Source organism: Vipera ursinii (assembly GCF_947247035.1).
Source record: "Vipera ursinii genome assembly, chromosome: 2".
In the NCBI taxonomy this organism is placed as follows: domain Eukaryota; kingdom Metazoa; phylum Chordata; class Lepidosauria; order Squamata; family Viperidae; genus Vipera; species Vipera ursinii.
The window spans coordinates 226,590,370-226,612,852 of NC_139513.1; the positions used below are offsets into that span (position 1 = coordinate 226,590,370).

General features: G+C 35.8%; 1 protein-coding gene across 2 annotated transcripts in view; it reads left to right on the forward strand.

The window, feature by feature from the left end:
- GDA (guanine deaminase) overlaps nt 1-22,483 on the forward strand; it is a 42,625-nt gene that overhangs the window by 12,728 nt on the left and 7,414 nt on the right. For both annotated transcript variants that reach the window (XR_014491669.1, XM_083355915.1), the window contains exons 2-11: nt 2,191-2,279; nt 6,334-6,505; nt 8,761-8,848; nt 10,005-10,110; nt 13,151-13,178; nt 14,412-14,519; nt 17,516-17,623; nt 18,624-18,721; nt 19,999-20,066; nt 22,275-22,430. Coding sequence is in view for 1 of the 2 variants with exons in the window: in XM_083355915.1 (XP_083212041.1) it covers nt 2,191-2,279; nt 6,334-6,505; nt 8,761-8,848; nt 10,005-10,110; nt 13,151-13,178; nt 14,412-14,519; nt 17,516-17,623; nt 18,624-18,721; nt 19,999-20,066; nt 22,275-22,430 (1,021 nt within the window). In the remaining variant the exon portion in view is untranslated. The remainder of the gene's footprint in view (nt 1-2,190; nt 2,280-6,333; nt 6,506-8,760; nt 8,849-10,004; nt 10,111-13,150; nt 13,179-14,411; nt 14,520-17,515; nt 17,624-18,623; nt 18,722-19,998; nt 20,067-22,274; nt 22,431-22,483) is intronic.

Genomic DNA, 22,483 nt, shown 5'->3' on the forward strand with positions numbered 1-22,483 from the left:
TGTATATACTTTCTTCATTCTTTTGGCTGAAGCAATGTTTCTCTTTTTATTGCTTTTGTAATAGCTCTTCCCTCACCCTGTCTAGGCCAACCTTTTTACTACCTACAAATAGGGCATGCCAAAATTATACCATGAACTGTGGGCTTCTGTCACAAATCAGGTGGTCGAGCAATCTGTTACTTCAAACAACTTATTGAATTAACAGATGGCCTACTTAAAGTGCATATGAGAAGCCAAGGCAGGTGATGAAAGTGAACAATCTTAGAGAAGAGAACAACTGCCACCAAAATAGTATAGTATTTAAGTTTTTTGAGAAATGGTAGTTATAAAGACCAAGGAAACTATTTGAAGGCCCGTGTAGGTGGAAAGTTGTGAGGTTTGTGATAGACAAATAGCATTATGTCATGCAATTCTTAATTTTTGCTCAGGCAACCAAAAATGAATCATAAAAAATATGGTTTATTTTAAACAACTTGAAATAAAATTCAGTGGTAAGAAAAGTAAGGTTTTAAATTTGGGCAAGAAAGATCAAATGTACAGGTATGGAATAAATGGAACCTGGCTGAATAGCAGTAACTATTTATTTATTTATTTATTTTAATTCCATTTATATCCCGCCCTTCTCCAAAGACTCAGGGCGGCTTACAAGCTTAGCAGTAGCCTTCATTCTATGTATATGCCTGCTTATTAGGGCTTTCACACCCCGCCCAAGCGGCATTATTACAAAGTCAGCTTAATTGCCCCCAACAATCTGGGTCCTCATTTTACCTACCTCGGAAGGATGGAAGGCTGAGTCAACCTTGAGCCTGGTGGGATGCGAACCTGCACTAATTGCAGGCAGCTGGTGTTACTTAAGGAGGCATTAGCCCACTGCTCCACCAAGGCTCTTTTTAATGAGAAGGATCTTTGAGTCCTAGTGGCCAATCACTTAAATATGAGCTAGCAATGTGCTGCAGCCACCAAAAAAGACAAAGCAATCCCAGGCTGCATCAGTAGAAGGATAGAATCAAGATTACATGAAATGTTAGTACTTTATAATGCCTTGGTAAGACATACTCGGAATATTGCATCCAGTTTTGGTTGCCACAATGTAAAAAAGATGTTGAGACTCTGGAAAGAGTACAGAGAAAGATGATTAGGGGGTTGGAGGCTAAAACATATGAAGAATGTGGCAAGAAATGGGTATGTCTAGTCTAGTGAAAAGAAGGACTAGGGTGACATGATAGCAGTGTTCCAATATTTGAGAGATTAAACAAAGAAGAGGGGGTCAACCCAGTTTTCTCTCAAGCACCTGAAGGCAGGATAAGAAGCAATCCTTCAACACTGGATGTTTTTAAGAAGAGACTGGACAGCCATTTGTATGAAATGGTATAGGGTTTCCTGCCTGAGCAGGGGGTTGGACTAGATGACCTCCAAGGTCCCTTTCATCATCATCATCATCATCATCATCATCATCATCATTATTATTATTATTATTATTATTATTATTATTATTATTATTCCACCCATTTTGGGATCTGTTGGTAGAGACCCTCAATAGATTCTACCAAAGGGGATTTAATTATGGATAAAAAATAATTCTACAGATTTCTTTTATAACATTAACCAAAGACAAAAGACTTTGTTCAGTCCTTGACTTCCTATTTTGAGGAAGCATTAATTTGCAAGACCGCTTCTCAGTAGGTTTACCTCTCAGTAGAAAAAAGAGGCTGAAGGAATCTCAAATGGAGAGGAATCCAAATCCCTGTGAAAATTATTTTGTAGAAGCTGAATGGATTTTGGAAATGTATTCTTTATACTCAAAAACAGAAATGATAGAAGAAAGGTTACAAATAATTATGCAAAATTTGTATTAAACATGTTGCAATATTTATAAAAATATCCGTGCAAATGCCAACAATCAAATATACAGTATTTACAGAAGGCAATGTAAATACACAGATATACAGTATAAAACATTGTCTTCTGTAAATATATTAGTTTTCATATTTACAAACTCTAATACACACATATCACATATTATTTAGGATATACAAGAGAAAATTGCCTATTTAAAAAAACAAAATGAAACATTTAATATGAGTTAGTTTCTACCATTAATAAAAATAAAACATAGAATACGTGCTATATTCCCTTGCATACAGAATGATATAATAATTTATCTATTTCATTCTTTTACCTTTTTCTTAGATCATATTTTTTGAACCAGCTGATGGACAAGACAAACTAGCGAAGAAGTGGGGATTTAAAACATCTGATATACAAGAGCTCAGTAATAAGTATGCATTTTTGTTCTATATTACATTCTCAACAAAATATTTGTCTGGCTTTTTTTCAAGAACAAACTGTGGCTTATAAATCCAGTTGGCTAAAAAGCAGAACAACCAGTAGCATATAATAACAAAGAAGCTAGGGACAAAACCAAATAGGATTGATGAAATAGTATGCACCACTATAATTATTTTTATTGTATTAGAAGAGGATCATTATGCAAGAATTTAAATCTTAAATCTCCTGAAACTTTGTAAGAAGATTTCTGTCGATTCTTGTTTGTTCTTGTCCTTCTCTTTTCACTTAGCTAACTAAAAAAATCCGTTCATGTATCTTCCTTTCTTTTCCTCTGCCATGAGGTATTCCAATTTTTTAAATTTTTATGGCTTTCTAACTTAATAAGAGTTGTACAGGCTTCAAAATTATTTCAGAAATGTTTTGGACATTGTGTGGTCTTGAAAAGAAGTCACACAACTCGTTAAAGCAGCCACATCTTTCTTTAAACCTCAACCTGTAACTATATTTATGAACATGAGAGGGATACTGTGCTGATGGGAGGTCTGATAAACTTCTGAATAATTTGCAAACTGTGTGCAACTCTGCTATTTATCAGTTATATCATTTGATTATCTATTTAAAATACTTGTGTAATAGATTGCACAAAGAAATAAATATTTTTCAGGCAGCTGGTTCAGTATTATGTAACTCAGAATTATGCTGTAATGGGCATGGTCTGTATACCTGTATGGATTATGAAGTCTTGATATTGCAATTGTCACAATCTTACTGCACAAGAAATTATAATTTGAAGTACTTTATATTTATCTATGATGTCAAGGGTTCCTTTGAAGAAAAATGTTATTATCTGAACCTGACTTGATGTTTGAACCAGAAATTATTCCTATCTTTCATTCCTTCTCTGGAATTTATATTAAAATGTCTTATCTATTTTTGTGGGCAGAGAATGCCAGGATGTTTAACAACTATGGCAATCATTCAACAGTTATTTTTACTACTCACTCACCTTAAGTCAATGAGATTTCCCAGTTTACTTCCCAGTTTACTTCCTAGGCATAATGTCCGTATTGACAATTTCTTCAGGTGCCTTACTGCACACTATAGTTACTTCTATCAACAGATTCAGCAGAATGTCATTTGCCAGTGGAAAGGCAGATTTTAGGTAAATCCTAGACCAGTCTTTCTCGATCTTGGCAACTTTACAATGGATGAACAGCAGCCAGAGAAATTATGGGAACTGAAACCCTCCCATCTTAAAGTTGCCAAGGTTAAAAAAAACTCTGCAGAGTTTTTACATTATAGCAGAGTTCAAGAGTGCTCAAACTAGTACATAATAATTCTGAACATAATTGCAATAAATTCTTAAATACCATGCAAGTACCAGCTTTGATGGAAGCAGTTTATTTTGGGCATAATCCATGTAGTGGCTATGACAATTTATGTTTACAATGACTTTCACTTCATTAGCACTGAACAGCTTTTTTAAATAAACACTTTAGTCCTGCCCTGTAGCAAAACATGAGGAAAAAACAAAAGACAATGAAGTTACATAAGAAACACTGTGTCCTTCAGCAAATTTTAGATGAAGTGACTTCTGGATAAAATTTCTTAAATATTGTTTATAAAAGCCATTAGCAGATAAATCATGTAGAATTATAATATCATGTATAAAACCATGATAAATGGTTAAGACTTTTTGGTGTTCTGATCAATTAGCACCAGATACTCAAAACATATAATACACATGAATAATAAAATGAACTAAACAATGGCAGAAGCAAAACAAACAACAACCTGTCCCAAAATTCTTCACTTAAACATTCAGAATTTGTCAAGTCTTTGCTACAACGTCTCATAATCCATTACTTCTGGAGGCAAAATTAATTAGAAAGACTGAATTATAGAAAAGGCTTACAAACCACTCAGGTCTGTTGTTTCCTGTCTAAGAGCCCCCTTTTCAGCTCAAACAGCCCTGATGTACTCAGGCTATTGCAGGGATATCCAATCTCAGCAATTTAAAGACTTATGGACTTCAACTCCCAGAATTCCCCAACCAGCTGTCTTGGAAATTCTGGGAATTAAACTGCACAGGTCTTAAAGTTGCAAAGGCTGGACACCCCTAGTCTACTGCTTTCTAATCTGCTATGATACAGTGCAATGAAAACAAACCCTGATTCCTCTAGCGTACAGCCATCCTAAGTCAACTTTTCTTCTCAACCCTTCCTCCATTTTCTAGCACATTACTCCAATATTATAGGACAGGTTGACTGCTATCATATTTTTGTCTCCTAATTCCTTATTCATCCAGAAATAATGGTACCTGTGTAGTGCAGAGAAGAATAGACCAAATACAGGTAGTCCTCGACTTATTACCACAATTGAACCCAAAATTTTGATTGCTAAGCAAGAGAGTTGTTAAGTGAGGTTTTGCCCCACTTTACAACCTTTCTTGCCACAGCTGTTAAGGGAATCACTGTGTTTCTTAAGTGAAACTGTCTTCCTCATTGATTTTGCTTGTCAGATCACAAAAGATGATCACATGACTCTGTGGCACTACAACCATTATAAATATGAACCAATTGCCAAGTGTCTGAATTTTGATCATGTGACCATAAGGATGTTGCAACAATTGTATGAAAAACGGTTGTAAGTCACTTTTTTAAAGTGCCGTTGTAACTTTGAACAGTCCCTAAGCTTGTAAGTCAAGGACTACCCGTATAACATGCCTTATTAATAGCTTGAAGATGACATAAATTGTATAGCAGGCTTTATTATTTCAGCATCTGTCCACCCTCACCATTTTGTAGATCCTTGTGAAACAGTTCATTATAAGCAGAAGCTGAACCTGCTTTTGTCCTTTCCCACATCTTGGCACTTAACTTTCATGTACATTTTGTGGGAAACAGTAGTTTGTGAAGGCATGCTAGCCATATTTTTGTATTCCTCCCATACAGTACCAACAAACATTTTAAAAACGTCAAATCCTCTTCAGCCAAATCATGTTTTTGCAAGTCTTTGCAAGCACTGGAATTAGGTTGACTCACTCTTGTTAAGGTTTAGTCATTGTTAAATTGCTATTATTGTCATATTTTGTTGTTGTAAACAGAGTTTTTTGAACAGAAACTTTCAAACTTAGAAGAGTATAAATATCATTTCTAATTAGACAACTCATAAAGTGTAGTGGTTAAAATGTTAAGTAGGAGTGACAAATGCATCCTCACCCACAGAAGTTCATTGTTTGACTTTAATCCACTCATTCTCTCTGAACCCAACCTATTTCAACAAACTGAGTTATTGTGGGGGGAAAAACAGAAAGAGGAAGTGTAAGTAAATCCTATCAAGTTCTTTAATGAAAATGAGATGTAAAATAAATATATTAATGATATCAAACGTGTAGAAGAGTGGCAGAACCAGTTTTCTATATGCGTATACAAGTTATAACTATATAGCCACAGTACCAAAGGCTTGCATAATGTATGACCTATCCCAATCTCTCCATTTATCAGTATTGACCACATATAAGTTAATATGGCATTTGTTCATGTGAAAAGGTAATGATTCCTTACTCCACTGGAGAAGAGCCTAATGCTGGGAAAGGTTGAGGGCAAGAGAAGAAGGGGACGACAGAGAATGAGGTGGCTGGATGGAGTCACTGAAGCAGTAGGCGTGAGCTTAAGTGGACTCCAGAAGGTGGTAGAGGACAGGAAGGCCTGGAGGAACGTTGTCCATGGGGTCACGATGGGTCAGACATGACTTCGCAACTAACAACAGCAATATATATATTCTTCAGATGCTTTGGTTTCAAGCTAAGATTTTTCCACAAGTATTATTAAGACATGTAGAAGCAGGAGAAAGTGATGCAAGATAATGTCATAACACAAATGCTTACGTACTTGTGTATGCAACATTTGTGTGATTACATCATCATGAATATATCATAATGTTAATATCACAGTTTGTTCCTGAAGTCACTGGATTTAATAAAATGCAAATAATAACATTTGGAAAGTTGATGTGCTTGTTTCTCATACTTTTCTTTCCCAGTGAATTCTTCATGCCAGGTTTGGTTGATGCACATATCCATGCCCCACAGTATTCCTTTACAGGGATACGAGGAAATCTGACTCTTTTGAAATGGTTGGAAAAAACCACTTATCCAGTAGAGGCTGAATTCAAAAAACTTGATTTTGCTGAAGAAGTGTACACTAGAGCTGTGGTAAGACAGATCTATCTGTCTGTCTACTTGTCAGTTTGTCCCTATCTATTGTACCTCTTTTTCTTATCACCATAAACATCTCAGGATTTTTTTCCCTACTACTATTATGGTTTACAATTATATAAAAAAAGATTATTTGGGAAGGTTATGCTGAATTTGGTGTAATAATTTGATAATCCTTTATATCTTCTGAATACTTCATTTCTACCTCAATACAAAGATACAAAGAAAAAAATTCTTCCTGATTTCTTACAGTTCAACAGGTATAATTCATGAATAAACAGAAGCAGTTGGAATATATAGTAAACATTATTCTTAAGCTAGAATAATTAAACTTCTCTGTCTGCCCTGAGATAAATAAACCACGAGAAGATAAAACTAAAAATTGCTTTAAAACTTAAATTTTAAATTTGTTTCTGGGTCCAGTTCAAAATTGGTTATGACCTTTAAAACCCTTTGTGGCCTGGGACCCATTGGAGGAGCTGTCTCGCTCCAGTTACATCAACCTGTCCTACCTAGTTAGGCAAAAAGGACATGTTATGGATCTCGTTGGCCAAAGAATTTCCACTAATGGGATCTAGGAGGAGAACCTCTGCTGTTGCCCCTGTCCTATGGAACATCTTGTCCCCTGAAGTGACAATGGTTCCCACTTTTCTGGCCTTTCGGAAGAGCATTAAGACCTGGCTCTATAAACCAGCCTGATTGCCCAAGAGTGGTATTCAACCTGGGGGTGGTTGGTGTCTTATGGGTCTCTCTCCATCTTTCGAACTTTGTCTATTTCTGTACAATTTTATGGTGTTTATTTGTAAACCACTCAGAGTCACTTTGTGAGATGAATGGTCTATAAATTTGATGAATAATATAAAATGCAAAACTCTGTTGTTTGGGAGAAGTCCCACTGAACTCAGAAAGACATAAAAAGCTGAGTAATTACCGTATTTGGACTTGATTTCAGGAAAGTTCTGCAGAACTAACACTGCATCCATCTGCAGCTCTTTAAAATAGCTGCAAAGATCAACAGTAGAATTCTGGGCAAAAAACATGACTCCTTTAAATAGCTCATAACATGTCCTTTCTGAAACAGCTATGAGGAATCAAATCCAAAATGTTGCTTAGCCCTAGTGAACGCCTATGTTTATGCAGCTGGACTCTAAATACATATGGATGATTTCCTACTGTAAATATTACCTCTGATTTATAAAACAGGAAAGGCTAAGTAAATATGATAGTGTTGTTTTGGCAGAATACTTTATGAAACACTATTAGACGCATAGTTTAAGTGCATGATTTTTAATCTCTGCTCATGATCTAGCCATTTTTAAGTGCAACTAACCTCAATGGTGAAATGGGGCATGTAGTTTTTTTTTCTTTTTGAAATCTGTGGGATTTAAAAAGGGAGCCAACTCTGAATAGATTGATTAATGAGAGATTAGAAATGGGGCTGAGTCACAATTTAGCTGCTTAGAATCAATTAAATATGATGCAGTCTTAGTTCTATAATCAATTTAAAAAATGACCAATCCTGTTACTCCCCTTCCCTTTAATATACGCTCTTTTTTCTTTGCTTCTATTTTCTCCGGAAAATCAAATCCATCATACGAAAAGACAAGATGCAAGTCGATATGATTTGTAAAAACATATATTTCAGGAAAAAATTAGGACAAATTAACCCAGTCGTACAAAGGAAAAAGGAAAACGAGTGTATAAACTGTATGCACCCAGATATTAGGCATTCAGATGAAACAGAGATAAACTAGTTATTCTGGTTTATCATTGGCTATCTTTGCACAGTGGATTTGTTTAACTATAAATTAATAAATTATAATGCTTAACAATATGTTAAACTAGAGCCAAGAAACTGTGTGTTTAGCATAATTTGAACTAAATCTTTGCAAAGGAAAAAGAATAATAGATTCTGCTTTGTTTGCTGAAGGCCATAATTGAATCCTTAGTAGTTCTCAAGAGACAGAATGGAAGGAACACGCCCACCCCTGAAAGATAGAACCCTAGCACACGTTAGATATACTGTTAATACACAGCTAAGAATTTTTTTTTAAAAAAAATAGATGACATGAGGTAATATAATAAAGGTTTTTTTTTTCTATAATGTCTATAATAATATTTTTGTCCTAACAATTGTCACTGATTATAGACAGTAGACAGGGTTATTTTAAAAAATGGTAGCATTATTCACTGCATTATTTTTCCCTGAAACAAATAAATTGTGAGGGGTTTTTTTTGTTTTTGTTTTACAGAGGCGAACACTCAAGAATGGTACAACTACAGCTTGCTATTTTGCCACAATTCACACAGATGCTGCTCTGCTTCTGGCTGACATTATAGGTAAGATTGTAAGACTGTCGAGAACTTTTAGAATGGGCTAGCAGAAAATAAATTGGGATTTATTGGTCTGTGACTAAAAGAAGATTGGTAAGTCTTTCTAAAGTACAATTATCCGATAATAACAATAATTAAAATGTATTTCCTTCTCAAATTAGTTGCCAGTAAAAAAACACAGGAAGGAAAATCGGGACTATTACTGATTTCAAATTCCTGATCTTAACTTTTTTTTCTTAGTATGTGTCTGTGTGTCCACATGACTATTTTGTATCTGGTTTCTAGTTAGTGGAACTTGAGAATTTTACGTTAAAAAATGTAAACAAAAATTGCAAATAGATCCTACTTTTACAGGTAATGAGAAATTTTCAGACGCTCCAAGTATAGTTCAGATTGCCTTTGTCACTGTAGACTGGATCAATTAATGATATTCCTGTGTTCCCTTAGAACACACTTCAATCCTTCAATTTCTATATAGTTAATAATATAGGGATTTATTTTCTGGAGTCTTCACACACTCAAGCTGTACATTCTGTTTCAATAGCAGTGAATAAATTTTACTAGGAAACTTCCCAACTAGATATGAAAATAGTCATTCTTTGCTGTTAGTCAATACTGTAAAGGCTGCATTCATCTGTCAAAGTTAACACAAATTCAACTAATTACCAAAAACAAACCAATAAATCCCAATTAAGTTTGTGGTTTTCATTCTTAACATGAGAAAATGTTTCCATAAAATATACACTTTTCTACTGTTACTTTTATTTACCTTCTACTACTTATATAGCATTTTTCAATGTTTGAAGCACTTTGTTCTGCTTTCAATTTCTCTATACTGTGTATAGATGAAATAAGTTTTAACTAAGGAACTTATAGCTCACATCTCACAGTGGTAACAGTAGATACTATATTTTGTAAACACTTGCTTTCAGGGGGTGGGGGAATTGTAACAGTGTGGCTAAAAAGACAAAAACTACACAGGGAGATAATTATGAATTGCATAGAACTCTTTCTATACTATTCCATTCCAAATGAGTGCCTAAAATTGTGAGGTATGCTTGTAATGTCAGAAATTATTGGTATTTTTTTTTAAAAAAAAGACCTGTTAAAAATGAGAATCAAGAAAATTATTCTTAATCTTGTTCTGCTTCATATCTTATAGATAAATTTGGTCAGAGGGCATTTGTGGGTAAAGTTTGCATGGATATCAACGAAAGCTTCCCAGAATACAAGGAGGCCACCAAAGAATCAATTGAGGAAACTGAAAGGTAATCCAGATAGTTCTTCCTGTATGATTTTAGCAGCAATATTTTTTAAGAATGATGAAAGAAAGAGGACAAGGATTATCAAAAATTAACATGTGGCATCTGTTTGTATTTTACTTGTTACTAATAGGCTCCTACCACAGTAGGAATAATGTCACAGTATTTGGGATTTTCTCAGACACGTTGCCAAAATAAAGTCCTTGAAAAAAGAAGAAAAAGCAGCTATAGAGAAACTAATGCCTGTACTGATGTAGCAACAGCAATAACATTTAGACTAATATAGTGCTTTCCAGCCCTGTCTAAATATTTTGCAGAATCAGCATATTGCTCCCAAAAGTTTGGGTCCTCATTTTACTGACCTCAGAAGGATAGAAGGCTGAGCCAACCTTGAGCTGGTCATTCACTGCTGGCAGTGGAATGAGGAGTTAGCCTGCAATACTGCATTCTCACTACTGTGCCAACATGGCTCTTATGTAACACATTTATGTTCATATAACTTTTCTAAAATCTTAAAGGTCATTGAACTGAACTCAAGGCTCATGTGTGGATAACATAAAGGTATAAGCAGAGTAATGCTACACTTTTATGAAAGTTCAAGTATTAAAGATATTTATTTATTTATATGGCTATCCAAAAGCAATTTTGGGTGACTTGCAATGTATTTCAGACAGCACAGCCTAATTATGCATATATGAGCATGGTCATATATTTCTGCTCTTGTGAAGAGACATCCTTCTTCTCTTCAACTTCTATGTAGCCTGATTGATTGGTTGATTCATTCATTCAATGGATATAGTCACCCATCTTGCCTTAGCAATTCCAGGCAGCTAACAATATATAAAAGCACAATCCAAATAAATAGTAAAACAGCAGTAAACAAACTATGAAGGCAGACAAGATAAATCTCTACAATAACTTTAACCATAATCATATGGGCTCCCACTATCTAGCTAATTCCAAGCAGGGGAACATATCTATGTCTTCAAAGCTTTTAGAAAGATTAACACTGCATTGACATTCCATTGGGAAATGCTTTATGCTATTTGCCTTGCTGGGAACTTGAAAACTCATAAGTTATGGCAGAATATATGTGTCATGGGCCAAACTCAGATACTGATTCTAATTTTGAAGGAGAGGTTTCAGCAGAACCTGTGGAATTTTGGCCTCAGGAGACATAAGAAACATATAAAAGTAATCAAAAATAGACATCATATGGACAGCTGGAGCAGTCAGATAAGAATGACATAAGGCCTCCTAGACTCCTGCATTCTGCAAGTAGAGAGGAGAGCAAAGCAGAGACATTGCCAGGAAAGGGACAAATTTCTCAAATAATGACAACTGACTGCTGCTTGATTTAAGACCCAGCCCTGACCCTCGTTTCTTTGCTGGAAATAACTGTCTGATTTCTGGCTCTTGCATGACAATTCATGTGGATTCTTCCCATGAAGTTCTGATCTCTGGACTGTCTGACAACCCTCACCCAGCTCTTGGAACCTTGGAATGATGTTGGACTGTTCTTCACTCCTTATTTGTCAGAGACTCTGTTTTGACTTGCATGCTTTGCCTGTTGTTATCTCTTTTACCTTGAGTAAACTTTGTGTGAGTCAATATTTGAAATCAGAAGCAGAACCGTTTGTTTCTAGCTTCATTAACTCTCAGCTGACATGGAAGTGAAACTTTAACTAACAGTAACACTGCAGAAAAATAAACAGCATAGAGAAACTTGCAGTTGGGAATACCCAGCTGACTCAGCAGCTTGCTTTACTCACTGCCCAACTGCAAACATTACAAGCCCTGTCAGTATAAGCAGCAGCTGCAACAGCGTCCACTCCTCACTCTTCAGAAAATGTCCTATTGCCTGTCCAGAAAAGATTGATGGGATGCTGTCTCAATTTCTTACCTGTTGGGCATAATTCAATCTATATATGAACATGCATGGGGAGGATTTTCCAACAGAAAGACATTGAGTTGGGTTTATAATCAGCCTTTTATTTTGAATTATTACTAAATGGGCCACACCACTGTTAACACAACAGCCCCCTGCTCGATGACTGCTGAATTTAGTTGACAGATCTAAACCCATTTATTCTGACCCTGTGACAGCACATTGCCAAAATTTGAGAACTGAAACAAGGGTGCCACTCTGTGGCTGAATATGTCAGAGCTTTCCAGTTAATCTCCCAAGATCTGGCCTGGAATGAAGCAGAAGTTATCAATCAGTTTCAGGAAGGGTTGACAGATGAAATTCTGGATGAGCTAACAAGACATGCAGGAATTAGTTCAACTGTGTCTTAGAATAGTTAACAACAGTGAAAACTATAGCTTGAGCTATGTTTAAATGTGTGTTATGTATGGGTACACTTTGAGAGCAAGCCCACAGTAAATAACAATAAATGTCTGTCTGTCTGTCTGTCTGTCTGTCTGTCTGTCTGTCTGTCTGTCTGTCTGTCTGTCTATCTATCTATCTATCTATCTATCTATCTATCTATCTATCTATCTATCTATCTATCTATCTATCTGAATGTAGGACAGATGTGAAATTAGATTTCACATTTTCAGGGTATTGTCAATGAAACATGTTAATGCCATACAAAATGCTGCTTAACAAAATAGGACACTTCACTTTTCTGATACAGAGCCAAAAGTTCTTACTTTCTAAAAAAATATGCCCATAACTATAACATACAATTATGCTTTCACTTGATTTGTATGTTATCTATTTAGTTGTCACAGGAAACATTCTAATAATCAGTTGTCTACTGTTAATTATCAACAGCTTGTGCACATTTAAGATAAAAATTCTTAGCTGGTGCACATTTGCACAGCCTCATTAACTGCCACAGAAAGTGTTGATTTCCTGCAGTCTTTCCAAATATGGGATCCTTTGGATGTATTGGAAATTAAATTAACAGGGAATTCTGGAAATTGTAGTCAAGACCCTTGTGGAGGATACCAAATTGAAATAGTTGATTTCATGGTTGATCACCCGACCCGCAAATCCATTTATAAATCCCTTTCTAATTCTTTTCTCTGATCTTTTCAGATTTGTTCAAGGAATACTGGGGAAAAAAGTAAGTAAGCTGAGTTTTCTTCTGCAGAACAGTATATATAATTACTTTATACCTTATGTTTGGGTTTTTTATGCAACAAAATGATCTTGGCAATATGAAACCATGTATTGTTTAGACATTTTATACTGAACTCCTGTTCCTATACAAGTCAGGGATTATAAGCGCTCATCCAGATAGAACAACAGGATGTCTCACGTTTTGCCCGGAATGGTATCTGTCTACAGAAGGTGTTGCTTTAGTTTTTAAAGTTCTGCCAAAATTGAAAATCAAATTGAAAGCTTTAATCTATTAGAAGGAAAATATTATTAAACATTAGCTGTATTTAATTACATATGAACACTGTATAGCTATAGTTTTATTCTGGTCTCTGCATTTTATTCTTCAATTCCCATTCAATTTCTTTCTCTCTCTGTGTGTGTGTGTGTGTGTGTGTGTGTGTGTGTGACTCCATACAGCCCCTGGGAACCAATCTTCCTTTCACACTAAATAGCTTTCTTCTCATTTCCAGGTTGGCTCCTAAAATATTGGGGTAATGTCGGGGTGTAATTCAAAGGATGGGTCATAGGTGATGAGAGGAAATAGAAAACTTTACCTTAAAAAAAGTAGCCAGAATGACATTCAAAGAATTGAGTCAAGTTACAGTCACATTTTTTGTGGTGGGGGGAATGATTTCTGAACTTAAGAACATTAATTTCAGTGAATTTAATGAAGGTTAATTCCACTGTCTCTTTTGTAAACTATTTTTGTAAAATAGGCCACATCAGTGGCTTATTTCACAGGGTTGTTATGTGGATATTTTGTTTTGTTAGAGATATGGGAAAGTATTCATCATTGGTGCTTTCCCCAAATAGCAATTCTGCCTTATTTATTTCTAGACAACTCCCCAAAGTTTATCTTTTAGATTACATTTAGTTATCATAATAAATATATGAAAATAATCTTTTATATACATATTAATCTTGTGCTAGATATGAATCAATAGACTTTCTAGAATCAAATAGCATTGTATATAATTATTAGCTAAAGCCTAAATTTGCATACACTTGGTGCTTTATTTTTACTAGCTGATAATCACTATTTTGCTATGTTACATTACGGTTTCATAATAGTGGGGTTGAAAATGAGCCTAAAGCCCCTTTTAATTATGGTTTAATACAGCAATAGGTATAGCTTAAAATGCTGTTGTACTCACACATTTATTGTCTATTCTTTCTATTATTTGAATTTCCTTAGTATCCAAGAATACTTCCCATAGTAACACCCCGTTTTGGACTATCTTGTACAGAGGAATTACTTAGTAGCCTTGGTAACCTGGCAGAGACTCATGATATTCATATACAGGTAAACCATTTGTTATTGTGTTTACAAAGATGTTATTCACCCAGCAGTTTTCAGAATACTGGTCCTCTCTCTCTAAAGTTAAATTGTGACTCTCTTCTTTCTATAATCTGCCCTATCTAATTTTCAGAACCATCTATCATAAGTTTATGTTTTTGCAGAAAAGTCCACAAGGGCTTTCCAGTCACCAGTAAATGTAGATATTGTTTTTTCTCTATTCAAACAAGTCAGTGAGTTTTATCATTTTCACCAACCATACTTCTGTTGTAGGCATTGCCAAATTTTTCCATTTTTCGGTGTACAGAATGCTTGTTACAGTTGTCATATATTAAAAGCAATGTTCCATGACTTTTTTTTCCAATTGCTTATCCCTCAGTCCCAAAAGTTCTGGTTTCATTGAATGTTTATGCATATCTGTGTGCATTTGAACCCCAAATTTTCTAGCATTTTGCATGGCCACCAAGCATAATAAAATAACCATTCTTGTAGTTCAAGGCTTTTCAGCCAGTAGTACAGGTACAACCTGTGGTACATTGGCACCTGGCAGGTGGTATGTGACCATCCTAGAAAAGTAGTAGCGGGAGAGGGGAATGGCAGCACCGCACAAGCCTGAGCGAAAGATGACTGGAGCTGCAGGGCTGTCAGGATTCAGTGGAAGCGCCAGGATCAGTGCTTCTTTGGGGCTGTCAGGGCTCAGTGGAAGCACCAGGGTCAGTGCCAGGATCTAGCTGGACCTCGGCACTGATCCTGGTCCTTCTGAGCCCAGAAGAAGCACCGATCAGCTGGAATGTTGCAGCATCTCCAGGGTCTTGTGATTTACATTCAGATGCTTGGCAACTGATTCATATTTATGACAGTCACAGTGTCCCAGGGTCATGTGAAGTAACCAAAACCTGATGCCACCACCCAGCAGACGGGGGGGGGGAATAAAAACCAAACACCCCCCACCCCACCCCCGCTGCCAATCCTCAACAGAAATGCTCACAACAATGAAAACCTTGGACAGGAGAAAGAGCGCCGCCAGGCGGGCAGGCACTTTTTCGAGGGCACTTTTTTCAGTGCCACTGTAACTTCGAACAGTCACTAAGCAAATTGTTGTAAGTCGAGGACTACCTGTACTTCATCACTTTTTTCCTTTTTTGGGGGGGGTGTCATCAAGTTTTTGACACCTTGCTAGGCGACTGGTGGTACTCGGATGTTGCCATATCCTAAAAGTGGTACAATGGGTGAAAAGGTTGAAAAGTCCTGTTGTAGTTCATATTTCCAACATAACTTTGAAGTAACTTTATACATTCCAGATAGTTTTTCTGGTATCTTATACCAACAGTACATTATTTTATAAAAAATCTCTTTAAGATGATAACATAGAGTAAATTTCAGCCTTTTCAACCACATATTTTCCATTGTTCCAACTGTAAATTATAATAAATTTTATTTACTTTATCGTATCTCTACTTGTCCTTCTTCTGTCCCAAATTTCAATAAAAATTGAGCAATCACAATCCTCATTTGTATGCAAATCTCTTTCAAATCAGTCTTAAAATGTTCAGTGTTGTAAGCTGCCCAGTCGAGAAGGATGGTAAATACATACATACATACATACATACATACATACATACATACATACATACCATAAATTATGTGATTAACTTTAAATCTTTAGGATGCTTTAAATAAGGAAACCATTATCAGGTGTATCCCTCTGCCATCTGCTCTGTTTATTTTACTTTATATAACTCTGGACAAAATTCTGTTATCTCATGTTAAGTTACCCATTTATGTTTGCCATTTATTTCTTGCATTTCTGTCCTAAAACAAACAAAAAACCCAGATAGAATGTGGGAACAGTGCAATTAAGTTTTATTAATGAAATATTTTGATTTAATAGGAATTCTTGCATTTTTAAATAGCTATCATGGTTCACTCAACACGAGGCAAGAATTTGCCATACTGAAAATATGCGAAGTAGCTAAGTAAGACACAGATATGAAATCAACAGATGAAGAGGGCTATTACCATGGTGGCAACTGGACTATATAGCCTGTTGTTATAGTCTGCACCACTCTTATATCCTTTAAATCACAAGTCACTATATTTTAATATTCATTTGTTTCAGTCTTTAATTACAATGTGTGGTCTTTTCTTTGTAAAGTATGATTCATTAATTTCAACCGTTAATCATCAGATACTGTAAAATTAAATGACTTCCTGCTGACCTAGTTCAACTTTGTTTTCCAGGATTAAGTTAGATCATAAATATTGGTGTGTGCCAATTGAAAATTAAGTGGAAAAATATTTTAAAACTTGAATAAACACAGCACTCTTCTGCTAAGCCCAACGTTATTCAGGCTTCTTCTATGCTGTCTATATTATCTATCTCAGGGGTAGGCAACCCTTCATAGCTATGCTGACTCAGGAATTCTAGAAGTCCATGAGTCATAAAAGAGCCGAGGTTGCCTACCCCTGATCTATCTCTTTAAAATACTTAAGTTCTCAGCTATGAAGGGAGATTTCATCAGCTTTTTCTTCATATTTTCTTCATATTTCTTCATATTCTTCGGAGAAGGGCGGGATATAAATGGAATTAAAATAAAATAAAATAAATAAATATTAAACACTAAAATTCAGTATTCCAATTTTTCAAAATGTGGTCTAGTTTAGGCAGCTCTGCATCATACGATGCTAGTTCTTTACATCATTATTTTTTGTGAGGGTTTTAAAATCTGTTAAAGCAAAATGTTTCTCTTCTGTTTTCAGAAATTCTTTTGCATTGTTTGTTTTAAAAAACCTCTCAAATAATAATTTCATTTACCATAAAACTACCAGCCAAACCTGACATGGTATGAAGTTTTATAAATATTGCTTTTATTAGCTTTATAAATGCTGTGTACTGAATAGCTTCAATAGCTTGCTTGTATCAAGACATTCATATTATTGTCTGAAGGAGTGAAATTATGTGAAATGCTGACCACTGTCTCTGTGTTTTTCCCAACCTACAGAGCCACATCAGTGAATCTAAAGGAGAGGTCAGACTTATAGAAAGCACGTTTCCACATTATCAACATTATACAGAGCTATACGATAAAAATAAGCTGCTTACAAGCAAGGTTTGTTATGAAAACATTTTGAGTAATGTTGCTTTTTGAGTTACAAGTGTTGAATTACTGCTGAAGTAGAAATCAATGTTGATCAATCTAACAAAACGTGCACTGTTTGTTTTATGAGTTCTGACTTTTCTTTATCTCATCATTTTTATAAAGATCTTAAAACTTGTAGATAAATGATTTCTGTTAGAAAAACAAACTTTTTAAAAAACAATGTTTATTTCAAGAAACTATTTACCACTGCTCTGGGTTGCATCTGTTTAGATGATTACTAGATAGTAGCAAAGGGATGTAGAAAGGTCTATCTCTTTGGCAATTGGCTGAACATATAAAATATATTGTTCTGTACTTTGCCTGTATTTAGTTCATTTATACTTATATGGCAAGACAGGTAATTTAGTGGCTCAAAATTTTAAATGTTTTTTATATATCAGCTACCAGTTACAAAAATGTATTTCAAATACATACTAGACTACTTTTAGAATATTTTTTTAAAAAAATTAATGGATGCCCTTTCCTTTTTTTTTAACCTTCCTATTTTTTTCCTTGTAATCTAGCCTTGTTCTGTTAAGCTCACAACTTTAAAATTCTAACTGCTCCATTTTCACATGCTATTATAAGAACTGCATGAAAATTCCCAATATATTAACAGCACATTCATGTTTATCTACTCTAAGCTCATTGTGTATTGCTACTATAGACGTAATCAGTGGTTATCAAACATTATATACTATAGGACCTATTAAGTTGAGTCTTTATTTTCTTTATCTGAAAATATAAGCATCTAACTAATAACCCAACATGGGTGTCACTTTAATTGCCTTTCAGTAAGGAATTGGAAGACTGAAAATTTTACAGAAAATGTTGAGCAATGTGGGGTGCATTACAGGTTATTGCTGTGGTGGTTTTCACAATAGATGCTAAAACTGTTATTTTAAAACCTGAATTGCCAAAATAAAATGATTCAAATAAGTAAGAGTAATATTACTATATTTACTTTTAGACTATAATGGCTCATGGCTGCTATCTTTCTGATGAAGAGCTGGACATATTTAAACTTAGGGGAGCTGCCATTATACATTGTCCTAATTCAAACATATCGTGAGTAATATAGTGTCACAAAGTAATAACACTTTCAAGAAGTGGGTTTCTGATCAATCTTTCCCAACCTGGTGCTCATATTGAATTATTCTCACTCTCCTAAATAATGAAGATAAAAACGGAGAGCAAGGATTTGTGGTAGGTTGCTTTTAAAAATGTCAGTCATGAGTTAAATCATGGGTGTCCAACCTTTTGGTTTGCATGGGCTGCATTGAGTGAAGAAGAATGCCTTGGGCCCAGTGGTGGAATTCAAATACCTGAACAACTGGTTCTCTTATTCGATGCAGGCCTGGTATTCTGAGGCCTAGAACGGATTTCTGGCAGGCTGTTCTAGGCCTGGGAGGCCTCCTCCAGGCCTCTGAGGCCTAGACTGGACTTCTGGAAGCCAGCTGGTTCTCTGCAGCAAAATTTAGCTACCAGTTCTACCGAACCGGTGCAACCGACTGAAACCCACCACTGCTTGGGCCACATATAAAATATATAAACATAATAATGTATATAAATCACATAATAATATTAAAAGTTTGCAATCTTGTGGGACCACATTACTAGATGTCCAGGGCTGCATGGCGACCCATGGGCCACAGGCTGGATCCATCTGGGTTAAATACTGGAAGCATTCGGTTGTCAGGTTTTTCAGATATGAAACTTGGATCTTAAATTGAGGCAAGAATCCTAAAATCTACTCATCAGTTTCATAAAACATATTCTGGTTGTTTCCAATGGTTGATTCATTCAGTCTTCTTTCACATATTTATTTACCAGAAGCTTATATGCTTGGATTTTATTGATTTTATGCACAAGCTTAAATACCAGGATTGTAGACATTTCAGAAATGATTCAAAAGACTTTTTAAAAAAATTCATACGACTACAGCATTTGTCTACTGTTCATTAAAGCAGCCATGCATTTGTTTAAGACTTATGTGGGAGTCTGAATGCCATTAATTTAAGGGCTTCGGTAATTAAAATTAATGTGATTCTTAAAGCAGCCACATCTTTTTTCCAGGTCGCACAGAAACATGAACAGTATTGAGGTACTATGTTCTCATTAGGTTTGCATACTGAATTGCTTTTGATTCAGCTGTATTAAATATAGCTTAGCTTAGTTAATGTGGAATATTCTCAAAGCAATAACACGCATGAAGTTATACTTAAATCAGTGGCAAGGCTTGTTCTAGCACTTTGCGAATACCTTTTAATGTATCAACACCTCTGCTACATCCATTTTTTTACTTATAAAAATGATATCCTTTCATTCTTTTATTTCCAAACTAGATTAAAGAGTGGCCTTTTAAACACAAGGAAGATTCTGAACCACAATGTAAAACTTGGATTAGGCACAGGTTAGTGATTTATTATGTAACTGTTTACTTTCAGGTACCATTTTAAAAGATTAAAAAGTAGATAAGCCACATACATAAGCACACGATGCACATGGAATACATTCAGTCTTTGCTTACTGATCACTCACTGAGTGACTGTTTGAAGTTACCACTATTCAAACTTATGCCAAAAGGAGATTTACAACTGACCTTAAGAGTTGTGGTTGTCACAGCATCCCCATGATCCCCATGATCAGCTAATGACAATTTGGGTGCTTGGCACCTGGTGCCCATTTACAATAGTTGCAGCATCCCACTGTCACATGATTGCCATTTACAAACTTCACCGCCAGCCTCCGACAAGCAAACTCAGTGGAGAAGCCAGGAGGAAGTTGCAAGTCATGGTCTTGTGATGTTGCTTTTAAAAACCGTGGTGATTCACTTAGCAATAGCAGTTAGACTTATATACTGCTTCATAGTACTTTACAGCCCTCTCTATGGGGTTGACAGTCAGCAACTTGCCTCCAACCATCTGGGTCATTTTAACGACCTCGGAAGGTTGGAAGGCTGAATCAACCTTGAGCTGGTGAGACTCGAACTGCCAAACTGCAGGCAGCCAGCAGTCAGCAGAAGTAGCCTGCAGTACTGCATTCTAACCACTGTGCCACCACTTAACAACCATAGCCTGAACTGATATCACAAGTCAGCCTAGTCACATGACAATTTCATTTTACAACCACATGACTTAGTGACGGAGATGTCAGTGCTAGTTGCAGTTGGTAAGTAGAATATCAGTGATATCTACACACAGGGCTAGGAGGTCAAAATATCATAAGTAGCCTTGTGGTACTTTGACATAAGCCGTGTCCCTTTTCTACAAGCATATGACAATATCATAAAAGTGGAGCTCGTGCCACAGTTCTGTAATGCTGTTTTCTCCATGCTGATGGAAACAGTAAGAACATGCAGGTCTCCACTGTAAAATATGTGGATCCATTTATTCCCTCCAACTTTCATTATAGAAGAAGAGATAATTTTGACAAAAAAGAGAGGTGTGGAGTGGGGAGGTGTAGAGAAGAAATGGGGACTATATGCTAACATAAAAGAAGTTTTCAGCCATTTTGATCATATTAAATAGAGAAACTGAGTGAAATTATAACTTACTGAGGCATTTTTAAACACTTGAGCTTTGCATGTATCTCCCTGCCCTTCACTAACGTGACTTCCTACAACCAAGTGGACATTCTGTGCACTATCTGCAAGGAACCAGTGTCATTTGAATGATCTCAGAGACGGGATAAATTTAACCTGAATATTTGGGATGCATATTCCAAGTGGAAAAAGATACAGCAATAGGAATGTGAAATATTCCATGAATAAAATGGAATTATATAAATAAAATGGAACTTTTTCTGACAGCTGCTTAGGAAAGTGTATAAAGAAAATATCTTTACAGTATACATTTTAATATATTTATATAACGTCCCAAAGTCACTTGATTGTGAGATGGCGGCTATATAAATATGATGAATAAATAAAACATAATAAACCAAGCAGCTGCCTCCATCTACAGGCCCCTCTAGCCACTGCCTGATTATCAAATATTTATAAATATCAAGTCCCATCATGCTATATCATCTCAGGTGTTGACTCTAGATCTGTTTATCATTTGCCTGTTTACCATTCACTGAGGAACAGTTGAGGTACAGTGTCTTGGCTTTATCCTTGAAATTACAGCTGTAGCAGTACCACTGTCCATCCCGAACTGGAGTGAACTCTGGCAAGAATACACCACGTCTGTCACCTTATTGGCACCACCAGGCCTGCCCCTCATAAGTGGGTGGAGTCTGGGCTACTTTGGGAGAGGAGATTCAGGAGGTGAAATGGGTGGCTTAATTTCTCTATTTTGTGTACCAACTGTTCACTGCAAAATGGGGAACAAACTTTTTCTCCCACGATTTAAGCTTTGGGACCCCCAGATATATGCTGGCAAGTTATATCTGACCTTTGGCAACACATTTTGCACTTCTGACTTAGAGCACGGATATCCTCCTGTAGGTAGTGAATTCCTGGAAGATACATTTAAGTTGTCAGCATGATAAAAAGCCTGGTTGAGATCATACTTATGTTGCAATAATGAGCATCTGCCTGCATATTTAATGAAACTCCTGTTTCCATCTCATGCATAAGGCCTTCCAGACTGATTGTAATATTCTGCTCTATTGTTAGATGTTGCTGGTGGCTATTCTGTTTCCATGCTTGATGCTATCAGAAATACGATTGTGGTATCTGAAGTCCTTCACCTTAATAAAGAGAGTGAAACAGATGAAAAAGGCTTAACTCTGAAGGAGGCATTCCAACTAGCAACTCTTGCAGGAAGTCAAGGTAATTCTTCTCTTTTTAATTATCTATCCCCAAAACACAGAAGTTACATCTGA